Below are 12,208 nucleotides of genomic sequence, written 5' to 3' on the forward strand. Positions count from 1 at the left end.
AGTACATCACCGGGGCCAAGCTTCCTGCCATCCAGGACCTCTATACCAGGCGGTGTCAGATGAAGGCCCTAAAAATTGTCAAATACTCCAGCCACCCTAGTCATAGACTGTTCTCTCTACTACCGCATGGCAAGCGGAACCGGAGCGCCAAGTCTAGATCCAAGAGGCTTCTAAACAGCTTCTACCCCCAAGCCATAAGACTCCTGTACAGCTAATCAAATGGCTACCCAGACTATTTGCATGCGCCCCCTCCCCCAATTCTACGCTGCTGCTACTCTCTGTTATCTATACATAGTCAGTTTAATAACTCTACCTACATGTACATATTACCTCAATTACCTCGACACCATTTACCTCAACACTGTTGTATCCGGCACATGTGACAAATAACATTTGATTTGATTTGATCATGGAAGGGAGAATAGGCTAGAGGTAGAACATAAATGTTTTGTTGGATTCCATCGACAGCGCACCTGGAAAAGTCATTTCCTTACATCTGGAAAAGGGAAAGTATATATGATCTATGGGGTAAAGATGACATTTACACAACCAACCCGAGTCTAGTCTGCTCCCCTTTCTAACTTCCTAGCCTACCTTACACTGATATCTACATATCCTTTTCAGTGTGCTATGATATATTTAGGGTTGTTTGTAGAAACACAATTGTATTTAGATAATTATTTCACACACTTGTTTGTCTAGGCTACATCCCTGAAACATGAACCCATACACTGGCATCCATACATCCCTGAAACATGAACCCATACACTGTCATCCATACATCCCTGAAACATGAACCCATACACTGGCATCCATACATCCCTGAAACATGAACCCATACACTGTCATCCATACATCCCTGAAACATGAACCCATACACTGGCATCCATACATCCCTGAAACATGAACCCATGCCCTGGCATCCATACATCCCTGGGTTAATGTACTTCCTCAATAGCTGTAAAAGCATCATGTTACTTTCACCGTTTGCACATTTTCTCCCTGAAGAACAACCATATTTCCGCACAAACTCAATTTTGTGAACATTGCATGAACTGCTTAACCCAGAAGTCTGAAACCAGATTCACATCCTCACACAGTCTACTTTATTTTCCAGATGTCTTGTATCATGCTGAGGAAGCACAGTAGCATGCACACCATTACAAATAGCTCAGAATCTTGGCCATTAGTTTCAATACTGTAACGGTTTTCTTGTGGTGAAGGAGAGGCGAACCAAAACGCAGCGTGGTGGTTATTCATGGTTATTTAATATAGACACTATACATGAATAAACTAACAAAATAAGAAATGTGAAAAAACCAAAACATCCCTATCTGGTGCAAACACAGAGACAGGAACAATCACCCACAAAACCCAACACCAAACAGGCTACCTAAATATGGTTCCCAATCAGAGACAATGACTAACAACTGCCTCTGATTGAGAACCATATCAGGCCAGACATAGAAACAGACAAACAAGACATCCAACATAGAATGCCCACTCAGATCACACCCTGACCAAACAAAACATAGAAACATACAAAGCAAACTATGGTCAGGGTGTGACAAATACACTCTGAATACAGTAGAACTCAATCTCCCTCAGAGTTGGTCATAAATGGTGCCAGTGAGCACAGCACGTGACTGCATTTTGTCTGTGTCTGGACCCGGTTTCCCGAAATGGATGGAACTTCAGCTGACGAGCAACGAACATGTTGTTATATATTGAGGCAAAAGAAATTGAGGCAGTAGCCTTCGATTATCAAAATAGAACTCAATTGATTGAACATGAACTTGATTTCAATATGATTGAAATACATAGGCCTATGAAGCCTATACTGTATTTACATTTTAATGCAGTCATTTCAGTTTTCATTTCAAGAATATTTTTATCCTCTGCTTCTTGTAACAATTGCAAAGCCATTGGCAATTTTGTATTTCTGTTGAACTTTGTGGTCACAGAGGTGTACAAACATCCTTATTGTATGTTTAGTGGAGATCTTCTGTATATAAAGTGACGCGGAAGGGCAAAAAAAGCATCTAACGACTCACTTAGCTTTCTACGAGTGGTCTGAGGCAGTCGGTAACTAACGTGTTTTCAGGTGAAACTTTAGTAACAATGGTTTTGGTAAACCATTGAGGCACGAATCCCATTGAAGTCAATGGAACGACATTAGCATTTTTGCGCATCATGTTCAAAACATCTATAATTGACTTTGTTGACCTTTACAATCAATTTCAGATACTTTCAGATGATTTGGACATGGTGCATGAAAAATGCTAATGTTGGTCCCATGACTTGAATGGGACTTGTGCCACAGATGCTAGAACGTTAGCATGTGGAAACAGTGCCAGGGAAACTAAACTAAATCATGGATTGCTGTCATACCTTTTCCATAGACTGCTTACAGGGTAAAGAAACCAATGTGTAATTTTGTAATTTGGGTGAACTATCGCTGATTTTGGGAAACTGGGCCCTGGTTAAATAGGAACCACTCCAAGTCCCTGACATGAATGGTGGATAGAGGAAGTCAACTGCCGTTTTAACGACAGCAACAGATGTGAGGTAAGCATACCGGTACACACTGGAGACCTCAAGCACCGGTGAGCATCTGGAAGCAAACAAAGTAACACACTGACACACATCCAGAACAGTCTACAAATAAATTCCAAGGTCATACAGGATTAGTAGATGCATTACAATACACATGCATTACACAATACAGAAAACAAACCTGTTTAGGATCTTGTAGAACAGAGAACCACATTGACACAATACTGTATGACAGCAAACACATGCTGTATACTGTCCATTTAGAATAAAAGTAAATTTGTTCACCAGAGCACCCTGTCAAACATACCTAAGCCTGTCTATTCTGTTTGACTTTAAATGTAACGTCATGCTATTTTTAAGATGCTAAATATTGGACCTGGTGTGTTTTACACATGAATGGCATGCATTGTGTTGTTAATTACTTGGACTTCAATAGTGAGTACAGTAAGGTTTTTATGCAAACCTGTGCATATGGTCATTGGTCATTACAGAAACTATATTTTCATCCAACACTTTCTAATTTCTAAATTAATTTCGTTAAATTAGGCGCCACCCTGTGATAGTGATTGGTATTACACATTTCTCCAACCTTTGAATTCTCCCCCAACTACAAACTATCAATAAATCCACCAAACAAAAACCTCAAAATGTTCCCAGTTTCATGCAAGGAAAAAACATAGTTACATGTACTGTATGACTGGCAGTGGCTTACATGGACAGTAACCACAATTACACAGTAGTACACGGTCAACGTACCTCAGTGAGGATTCAGAACGGACTTTAAACTGATGAAAGTTTTCTTCTTGGATGATTTGGGACATAATATGGCACTTTGACATATCCAACAGTATATAGTGTGATTGTTCCTCCACAGAGTAATTTCTCCATAGAGTATATCAGATCATTTAAACAATGTAAGCATCTGATATTTTATATTGGCCATTTTTATTGTCCTCAGTTCAGTCTTCTGTACATGCACAAAATACTTTAAAGCTATAACAAATGGATAGTTACAGTATCCTGGCATTTAATAATCTCAGAAATGAACACAAACTCAAAAATCACAATTCACTTGCAAATTTCAGTGATAAACTATGACGAATTAAAAGCGGCAAATGGCATCAAACAAAAAATGTAAAGATAAAATCAATTTTCAAAGATAAAATAAAAACCTAATTTTACAACACCATTGAGGGTATTTATGTAATATCATATTTTGAAATAGGTAGTCGTCTACTACTCAAGTTAGAAAAAAACACGTAACATTCCCATTAAAACAAACAATTCATAGAGGTTTAAAATTAAAGAGTAATTCACATCATAAACAACACATCTAATAGTTATAGGTACTGTATTTGAATGATATAAAAATACAAGATTCCTCTCATTAAAATACCTAAATGTTGCAATCTAATTAAGGTCCCTAGTCATCATAATTACTCTGACATCACCCCGACATGATAAGTCACCTCAGAATTAGATGTATATCTAACTATCATTACAATGAAAATGTAAGAGTAACGACACACATCAGGAAGTAAGTACCATTATGTACAAAACAATCCTTGAAGAAAACAAAATGGCTGGTATAAAAAAGAATGGAGAAAAAAAGGCCATCAAAAAGTGGTTTGGGGTGATTAGTGGTGCTGATAATCAAAATAATCAAAATGGATGATGTCCTATTATTTGTATTGCATGTCCCATACCTAGTGGTCTGAGAAGGTTAGTGGTACAGACTAAATTACATCAACACCTCTGCCGTATAAATACTTTCTGATGATTACATTTCCCATACAAAGCTTGAGTGCATCTTTATCTCAAATGCCTGTACACATTGGATTGGATCATTCTATTAGGAAGAATTTGCATGAGAGGTTTTCTACCCGCGACATTATCAAACCCTCATGAAACTGTATATTGGCACCTCGCTAACATCACTTTCTCTGAGACATGGTTCCTCCTATTCTACAGTAGACGTGTGCCCAAAGGAACTCCGTAAAACCCTTTTGTCGACCTTTAGATCGACGGGCTTCCATTATGGCTGTGTTTTTACTGCCTTACTGATACATCTTCACATGTCCATGCAGTGAGGTGGTGTTGCCCCCACAGTCCACATACTGGTACATCTCCTGGGAGACCTGCTCCGAGTGCCCGAAGTAGGATGTGGTCACAGTCACCCTGAAAACCAGTCAATAGACAGTAGTCAGTTTCCCCAAAATGGCTGTCCACATTGGCGTGTGAGATTGGACAAAATAAATAGAGTAGGTACGGTAACATGTGTAAACTCAATGTATTAGTAGAAATATTTGAAAAGGTACAATGCATACAGAAAGTGTTCAGACCCCTTGACTTTTTCCACATTTTGTTACATTACAGCCGTATAAAAATGTATTAAATATTTTTTCCCCTCATCACTCTACACACAATTCCCCATAATGACAAAGCAAAAACAGGCTTTTAGACATTTCTGCAAATATATATATATATATAATACTAATGAAATATCACATTTACATAAGTATTCAGACCCTTTACTCAGTACTTTGTTTGAGTACCTTTGTCAGTGATTACAGACTTGAGTCTTCTTGGATATGACTCTACAATCTTAGCACACCTGTATTTAGGGAGTTTTTCCCATTCTTGTCTGCAGATCTTCTCAAGCTTTGTGAGGTTGGATGTGGAGCGTCGCTGCAGAGCTATTTTCAGGTCTCTTCAGAGATGTTCGATTAGGTTCAAGTCCGGACTCTGGCTGAGCCACTCAAGGACATTCAAAGACTTGTCCCGAAGCCACTCCTGCGTTGTCTTGGCTGTGTACTTAGGGTCATTGTCCTGTTGGACGTTGAATCTTTGTCCCAGTCTGAGGTCCTGAGCGCTCTGAAGCAGGTTACATTCAAGGATCTCACTGTAATTTGCTCCGTTCCTCTTTCCTTTGATCCTGAATAGTCTCCCAGTCCCTGTCGCTGAAAAACATCCCCACAGCATGATGCTGCCACCACCATGCTTCACGTAGAGACGGTGCCAGGTTTCTTCCAGATGTGACGCTTGACATTCAGGCTAAAGATTTCAATCTGGATTTCATCAGACCAGAGAATCTTGTTTCTCATTGTCTGAGAGTCTTTAGGTGTCTTTTGGCAAACTCCAACTGGGCTTTCATGTGCCTTTTAATGAGGAGTGGCTTCAGTCTGACCACTCTACCATAAAAGCCTGATTGGTGGAGTGCTGCAGAGATGGTTGTCCTTTTGGAAGGTTCTCCCATCCCACAGAAGAACTCTGGAGCTTTGTCAGAGTGACCATCGGTTCTTGGTCATCTTCCTGAACAAGGTCCTTCTCCCCCGATTGCTCAGTTTGGCCGGGTGGACAGCTCTAGGAAGAGTCTTGGTGGTTCCCAAACTTTTTCCATTGAAGAATGATGGAGGTGACTGTGTTCTTGGGGAACGTCAATGCTGCAGAAATGTTTTGGTATCCTTCCCAGATCTGTGCCTCGACACAATCCTGTCTTGGAGCTCTACGGACAATTCCTTCGACCTCATGGCTTGGTTTTTGCTCTGACATGCACTGTCAACTGTGGAACCTTATATAGACAGGTGTGTGCCTTTACAAATCATGTCCAATTATATTGTTTTTTTTACCACAGGTGGACTCCAATCAAGTTGTAGAAACATCTCAAGGATGATCACTGAAAACAGGATGCAGCTGAGCTCAATTTTGAGTCTCATAGCAAAGGGTATGAATACTTACGTAAATAAGGTTTTTCAGTTGTTTTTTAAAATACATTTCCGAACATTTCTAAAAGCCTTCTTTTTTACTTTGTTATTATGGGGTATTGTGTGTAGATTGATGAGCAAAAAATGTTTGGGGACACATTTCAGAATAAGGCTGTAACGTAACTAAACGTCGAAAAAGGGAAGTGGTCTGAATAGTTTCCGAATGCACCGCGTACTTACTGCATCATGACCACAATGTTGTGAACCTTTATGGACTGTAGGGTGCAATAGTCGCTGCAAACACAAAACATGTATTAAAGAAATGTCACGATTTGTACTGTCAATCACACAATAAAATGTAGTTACTTACAATGAATACTTACAACATATAACTCATCTCATCAGCAATGACTGTGGGAACCGTGTAGTCAATCTGAAATAAGCAATATGTTGTAATGCAGAAGTTATCCATCTCCCATATTGAACAGGGCTGTTGAGTGCTAACTAAGTAATGAGTCACTTTTAAGGGCAACAGTCCAAAAATGCCATCCTTATTCCATCCTTGCTTCTACTGATGCCCTCAGAACAGGGACAGGTGTTTTAGTGGATTCAACAACAACAACCAGGTTCATTATCAATGTTGCCTGATTTTGCTGCTAGATTTTGCAGCAAAGTGGGTCAAACAATGAGCTGCTGTGTCGAGGGATAGAAAAGCACTTCAAAGTGCAACTTTGATGCACACGTCATACACTGTAATATGTTTATAACAAGCCGTTACACCAAGACATATTACTCTAAAATACACATGGTAAAGACCCACCTGCTGCTTATCCAGTGGTATGATGGTCATCACATTGCTAATACGGGCCTTCCCAATCACCGTCTTAGAGAACTGCACTTGGGCTGTGATGTTGGTCAGGGATACAGCGTAGTAGTTGTTATTGGTGATGTTCAGAGTGTTCTAGAAGAAAAGCCATACGGCACAACAGTTGTTGGAAAGAGTGTCATTACATTGAACCCACTTCAATTTGCATACCGCCCCAACAGATCCACAGATGACGGAATCTCTATTGCACTCCACACTGCCCTCTCCCACCTGGACAAGAAGAACACCTATGTGAGAATACTGTTCATCGGCTACAGCTCAGCGTTCAACACCATAGTGCCCTCCAAGCTCATCACTAAGCTCAAGACCCTGGGACTGAACACCTCCCTTTGTAACTGGATCCTGGACTTCCTGACGGGCCGCCCCCAGGTTTAAAGAAAATAAGTATTTCCCAGGTGGTGAGGGTAGACAACAACACATCCACCACGTTGACCCTCAACACGGGGCCCCTCGGGGCTGCGTGCTTATTTCCCTCCTGTACTCCCTGTTCATCAACGACTGCGTGACCGCACATCTCCAACACCATCATTAAGTTTGCTAACGGCACAACGGTGGTAGGCCTGATCACCTCCTCCTCAGTGACAACAACCTCTCCCTCAACGTCAGCAAGACAAAGGAGCTGATTGTGGACTACAGGAAACGGAGTGCCGAGCACGCCCCCATCCACATTGACAGGGCTGGAGTGGAGCTTCAAGTTCCTCTGTGTCCACATCAGTAAGGAATTAGCATGGTCCACACACACCAACACAGTTGTGAAAAAGGCACGACAACACCTCTCCCCCAGTAGGCTGGAAAGATTTGGCATGGGCCCTCAGATCCTCAAAAAGTTCTCCAGGTGTACCATTGAAAGCATCTTGACTGGCTGCATCACCACTTGGTCTGGCAACTGCTTGGCATACGACCGCAGGGTGCTACAGAGGGTAGTGTGAATACGGCCCAGTACATCACTGGGGCCAAGCTCCCTGCCATCCAGAACCTCCAAACCAGGCGGTGTAAGAGAAGGCCCTAAAAATTGTAAAAGACTCCAGCCACCCAAGTCATAGACTGTTCTCTCTGCTACCACATGGCAGGCGGTGCCGATGCACCAAGTCTGGAACCAACAGGACCCCGAACAGCTTCTACCCCCCAAACCTTGAGACTGCTACATTGTTAATCAAATAATAACCAGGATTCTCTTTTGACTCATCACATACGCTGCTGCTACTGTTTATTATCTATCCTAGTCACTTTACCCCTAACTATATGTACATATCTACCTCAAATACCTCATACCTCTGTACATTCACTCAGTACTGGTATCCCGTGTATATAGCCAAGTTATTGTTACTCATGGTGTATTTATTCCTCATGCTATTGTTGTTTTATTATTTTTCTATTTTTCTCTCTGCATTGTTGGGAACGGCCGGTATGTACGCATACGAAGCACGTGACAAAATACAATTTGATTTGAATCCATGTCAACCCTGAGATGGAAACACAAGAAGGACAACTAACACCAGAGCGAGGAGCTTACCGTGATATTGAGATAGACAATCCGTTTGTCCTGGTCATAGGAGACGAATGCAGACTTCACGCCCACATAGGAGACGTCGATAGAACGAGGGAACAGGAAAAACACCGCCAGGCCAGACAGCAGAAGGCAAAGAGACACGGACACAGTGACATAAAGCTTTCTGCAAGAAAAAGGGAGGAAGCGCCATTAAAAGAGTTGGATGTAGACCACAGTCAACCACAGTTGAATCATTCAATTGCACAGCTTTCAATAAAGAGACGTCTGGCTGAGTGAGATGAGACTTACGTTCTCCTTGGCTGGAGCCTCTGGTCACTGTATGGAATCAGAGCCACAAGCTGGTTCTCTTGGCCTGCATTTGAGATGTGATGACAAAGCCATTTACAGAGGAAACTGATATTGGTTCAACTTATTGGTATATTGGTTCAACTCTTTTCCATTTTCAATTGATGTTGGAAGTCAGTGTTTCTAGGTAGCCTCGTTTCTGGTTTTGCATTCTTGTTTGAATATCAAGTCAAAATGCAAATGAGGCTAAATTATTAGCAGCTCACGGGGGACAGTTTTACTACAGATTTGTATTGTGTCAGTGAGTGAGGGTTCATGTTTATTACTGTGTAGGAATGTATTAGTTTCGTGTTTATCCCCTTACCCCGTGGTATTCTGCCAGTGCCCTGGCATGTGGGGCATGTGACACTGTCTCTGCCAGTAAATTCCACATAGGGGAACTGAGACACATCTCCATTCTTTCCATCCTCTTCACTCTGTGTATCTATGTACTCTGGACCAGTTGTCAGGCCACTCTGACTGCTACGGTCGTCCTTCCCCTTCGACAAGTGGGAGTGTGACATCCCCATCACTAGAGCTTTCTGTGAATAAAACATGCAAGATCTAATAAGTAGGTGTGGTTGGTAGTGAAAACTCATGCCACATTCATTTGATATTTACATGGTAGTTATGGTCAGTTTACACAAATTGTTTTATACTACTTCTGTACTATAACAATGTACCTGCCTATGTCATGACCATGTCATGACAGGTTTTAAAGCCATTTTATATTGTATAAAGGATACTATTCTCCTATTCCATTTTTGCATAGATTATTTTGTTTTGTTTAGACCAGTTTACACCAACTCCCCAAAAACTCTTATCAAGTGTGCACTGTTTATGTAATTCATGCGTGTTTGAAACAATTACTGTCAAACAAAAGACACTTGTTCAGGCAGTGGCATTTGGCAGGGCTGCCCAATTAGTCAATTTTTATTTGTATTGGTTACTCAAAGTATGGTTCTTCATATCAAGAAAGGGAATTTTCAAGGTGTCACTTGGCAATGAATTTAAACTATGTCAACTGGCTGATGATACCACCATATTTTTGAGAGACAGGAATGAGGTTTCTAAAGCAGTTTCCTGTATTGTAGACTTTTCCTTCGTTTCGGGGTTTGAACATTTATATCAAAAAGTCAGTCTTATTTCCACTCAAGGATTGTGTTTTACAGGAAGTATATGGTATCCTAATTAAAGATAAGGTTACTTATCTTGGAATATTTATATGCAAGGATGAAAAACAAAGGAGTGAACTAAACTTTAACCCCATTATTGAGAAAACAAAGAAGAAATTGAACCTCTGGTTGCTAAGAGATATTTTGTTATACGGTCGGGTTTTATTGTCCAAAGCTGAAGGGTTATCCAGATCGGTTTATGTCTCGTTATCACTTGACTTACCCCCTAAAATTGTAAAGGACTTAGATAAGATTCTTTATCATTTCATTTGGAGGAACAAGCCTCACTATCTACGGAAATATATTCTCACTAATACCCAAGTACAAGGAGGTCTTGAGGTTCTAGATTTCAATACTCTAAATAATACTTTTAAAATAAATTGGATTCTGAAGTATATTTAAGAACCAGAACAGTATTTGGAATGTCTTCCCTAAGTATTTATTTGACTCTGTTGGTGGTTTAGAATTTTTGCTTCAATATAATGTTGATGTTGATAAAATCCCAGTAAAATTGGCCAAATTCCATAAGCAGGCAATTTTAGCTTAGATGTTAGCGTATAAACACAATTTTCCCCCTCAGATACTGCCTATGGCACAACAAAGATATACGATTTAAAAATAAGTCTCTTTTTTTCGTAACTAGTTTGAGAATAAAATGATTTTGGTTGGTCAGTTACTGAATGAGGATGGATATCTACTCATATATGGGGAATTTCTTGAAAAGTTTAAAATACCAATAAATAAATTCTGACATAGATAAAGATGTAGTATATTTATTTCAACTGCTAATAATACTAGGTAAATTTCAAATTCACAAATGCAAATCACTTTATAAATGAATTTAAACAATATGGCACTACTTTAACTAAAATGAAAAACAAAAAGGCAATTAAAACTTGTTGTATTATTAATGAATATGAATATTGTTTAGGATTCCTGGCAATGTAAATAGTATGTAAGCTTGTTTTCATGTGACTATTCCTCTTTTGTTTGTTGATATTTCTTAATAAAAATAAAAATACATATATTTTTTTTAAAGACACTTGTTCTGACCAAAGTTTGATCTGGACCAAATATATGTAGCCTAGCCAGAAAAACACATAGCACCGTGTCTTCTGTTCCTGCTATACATTGTGCCCTGCGCCTATGGTCGAGATACTGTGCTGAGGTGCAGACGACCATTATGCTACATGGTACACAATGTTACGCCTGCCATTTTAATCCAAAACTCACGAATACATTGTTACGTATTTGCTCCGATATTCTGTTGTATTTTTATTTTGTGTTAAGTTATTGATGTAAATCATTGTGTAGAATACTTGCATAGGGCATTGGCATGGATAAAATGTTTCCATATTGCAAAATGTTGCCCGGCTCCTTTGACAACATCAAAGCACCACTGTGCGGTATTACACACGCACGACGGACGACGGATACTATCAAACTGGCAACATTCGATATTGGATTCAACTGCTTACCTTTGCGTATATTCACGCAGAATTGCGAACAGCCGCTGTTTATGTCAATATAGTATTGACATTAGTACACGCACTAGTATTTTTGCCAGAAGCTCAGACGATGACGTCGCTTTCGTATGGCAAAGTAAAAAACATTCAAAATAAAAGCCCGCATTTGAAAAAAATGACAACATGTATAACTCATTCAAATTATATTGAATTTTAATCAATGGACACTTTAATTGTGCAAACAAGAAATTGCAATGTCATTTCTGAAAACAAATGTAAAAAATATATTTTCTAAGACCAATAATGAAAGTACAATTGTTGACACTATTATGTTGAGAATATTGGGCTGTAAAGAGAAAACGTTTCTACCTGTCTCAGCTAAAGTGTGGTGAAAAATACTCAGTAGGGTCTCTACTAACCAAATATGGTTAGTTTTGGAGGGGGACAGTGTCATACATGTCCAGCAACACTTCGTTCCCCACCCCCTCCATAGCCCCCAATGTAATACACTGTAATAGACTGTACATGGCATACATATTTGCTTGTAGAGAGAAAACTGCCCTGTTTGCTTCCAGTGTGAAATCAAA

At 39.8% G+C, this 12,208-nt stretch overlaps 1 protein-coding gene across 1 annotated transcript; it reads right to left on the reverse strand.

Annotated features, from left to right (window-relative positions):
* Positions 1-3,482: 3,482 nt before the first annotated feature.
* On the reverse strand, positions 3,483-11,753 carry LOC135520187 (transmembrane protein 106B-like). Its single transcript, XM_064945557.1, has 8 exons — positions 11,634-11,753; positions 9,306-9,522; positions 8,945-9,008; positions 8,660-8,819; positions 7,081-7,221; positions 6,644-6,693; positions 6,501-6,554; positions 3,483-4,734 (listed from the first exon to the last, which is right to left on the reverse strand). The coding sequence occupies exons 2-8, from the start codon at positions 9,508-9,510 to the stop codon at positions 4,614-4,616; spliced, it is 795 nt and encodes a 264-aa protein (XP_064801629.1). The 5' UTR covers positions 9,511-9,522; positions 11,634-11,753; the 3' UTR covers positions 3,483-4,613.
* Positions 11,754-12,208: the final 455 nt, after the last annotated feature.

Source organism: Oncorhynchus masou, chromosome 29, assembly GCF_036934945.1.
Source record: "Oncorhynchus masou masou isolate Uvic2021 chromosome 29, UVic_Omas_1.1, whole genome shotgun sequence".
Taxonomy (NCBI): Eukaryota; Metazoa; Chordata; class Actinopteri; order Salmoniformes; family Salmonidae; genus Oncorhynchus; species Oncorhynchus masou.

Bases quoted from the DNA above. Each gene is read 5' to 3' on its own strand.
- LOC135520187 (XM_064945557.1), bottom strand. From the start codon at position 9,510: ATGGGGATGTCACACTCCCACTTGTCGAAGGGGAAGGACGACCGTAGC. The intron at 8,820-8,944 runs GTAAGTCTCATC...TTTTTCTTGCAG, and splicing joins AGGCTCCAGCCAAGGAGAAC to AAAGCTTTATGTCACTGTGT. The intron at 6,694-7,080 runs GTGGGTCTTTAC...TGCTTATTTCAG, and splicing joins TACCACTGGATAAGCAGCAG to ATTGACTACACGGTTCCCAC.